At 61.1% G+C, this 1,509-nt stretch overlaps 1 protein-coding gene across 1 annotated transcript; it reads left to right on the forward strand.

The window, feature by feature from the left end:
- Positions 1 to 203: 203 nt before the first annotated feature.
- LOC136468483 (uncharacterized) lies at positions 204 to 689 on the forward strand. The gene has a single exon (XM_066467044.1). It carries the CDS (start codon positions 204 to 206, stop codon positions 687 to 689), a length of 486 nt encoding a protein of 161 aa, XP_066323141.1.
- Positions 690 to 1,509: the final 820 nt, after the last annotated feature.

Raw genomic sequence — 1,509 nt, forward strand, 5'->3', positions numbered from 1 at the left:
CGGGCAAAGCCATCCGCCACCGTGCAAAGGTCACGGTAAATCGTGGCCTTCCCACGGCGGGCAGCTTCCCGCCGCGGTTAATGATTTCAAAAAAACAAAAAAAGAAAAGAAAACCCTGGACAGGCCCGACGAACCCATCCACGGGCCCACCGAGCCCATCTAGGGCTACAGCGCCGCCACCACAGGATCTGGATCGCGCCGCCATGGTGGAGGCCGCCGCCACCGCCGCCACCAGATCCACGGATCTAGCCTCGCCGCGGACAGATGCAGCCTCCATGAGCTCGCCGCCGACGGATCCGTCCACCTCCGGGGACGCCTCGATCCACACAGGCGGCCTCCGGGGATGCCTCAATCCGTTGCATCCACGCGTGCCGCCACTCGATCATCCATGCGTCGCCGCCGCCGATGGCGCCTGGTGTAGCACCGCCGTGACGGGCGCCGCCGGGTGGAGCACCGTCGGGAGGCACCGCTGGATCCAGCCTTCCCCCACCGCTGGCGAGCCGGCCACGCCCTTGCCGCTCTCCGCCCCGGGTCTCCGCACCTCTGGGCCATGCCGAGAGGCCGGCCATGCCCGTGAGGCTGCGCCTCCTCTCCGGAACGCCGCGCCTCCGGCCGACGAGGCTGAGCCGCCGCACCTTCTCGCCGAGAGGCCACCACGGCGAGCTCCACCACCCTGCCAAGAGGAGTGAGGGAGGGAAGAGAGAGTGAGAGGTGAGGAGGAGGGGAGACGGGAGTGGAAGGAGAGGGGTACGGTGAGATGGGAGGGAGAGGAGTGAGGGGAGGGCGAGCTCCACCACCGCGTGAGAGTCCTTCGGCTTCGCGGCCGTCTCGCGGCGAGTGGGAGGGAGAGGGGTGCGGTGGCTGAAGCTGGGTGAAACCCTAACACCTCCCTTTTATATGAAGCCCAGTAGATCGGCTGATTTGGGCTCAAAATTGGGCCAGCATTTTACGTGACGGGCCTTATAGGATGCCCGCCATGGTAAATCGATTTACCGTGGCGAGCATCTTAAGACGCCCGCCACGGTAAATGCCCTATTTACCGTAGCGGGCATCTTAAGACGCCCGCCACGGTAAATCGATTTACCATGGTGGGCTAAAGTGCCCGCCACGGTAAATAAAAAATGCCCGCCGCGGTAAATCGTGGCATCTACCGTAGCGGGCAAAAATAGGTGACCGCCACGGAGTGTAAAAATGCAACGCTGCGCATAATTGTTTGTGTAGTAGTGTCTCAGCTGTTGAAATGGGCAAGAGACCTCCCTTGGATGAATAGAGGAATTATTTATACCCCCTCATTCAAAACAAACCGTTAGAAGGTTGCGTCAGCGTTCTGTGGGGTGACCGGACGCTCCGGTCAGTTCTCCCCGCCATAGAGCCGTTAAGTTGTGACCGGACTCTGACCTGTGTTCGGTCAACACTGACTGAATACGTCCGGTCATGAAAACTGCTCTCTGGACCCTTACTGATGTCAATCGGACATTGGCACCCGGAGTCTGGTCACTTTACTGTTCA

Source organism: Miscanthus floridulus, chromosome 8 (genome assembly GCF_019320115.1).
Source record: "Miscanthus floridulus cultivar M001 chromosome 8, ASM1932011v1, whole genome shotgun sequence".
In the NCBI taxonomy this organism is placed as follows: Eukaryota; Viridiplantae; Streptophyta; class Magnoliopsida; order Poales; family Poaceae; genus Miscanthus; species Miscanthus floridulus.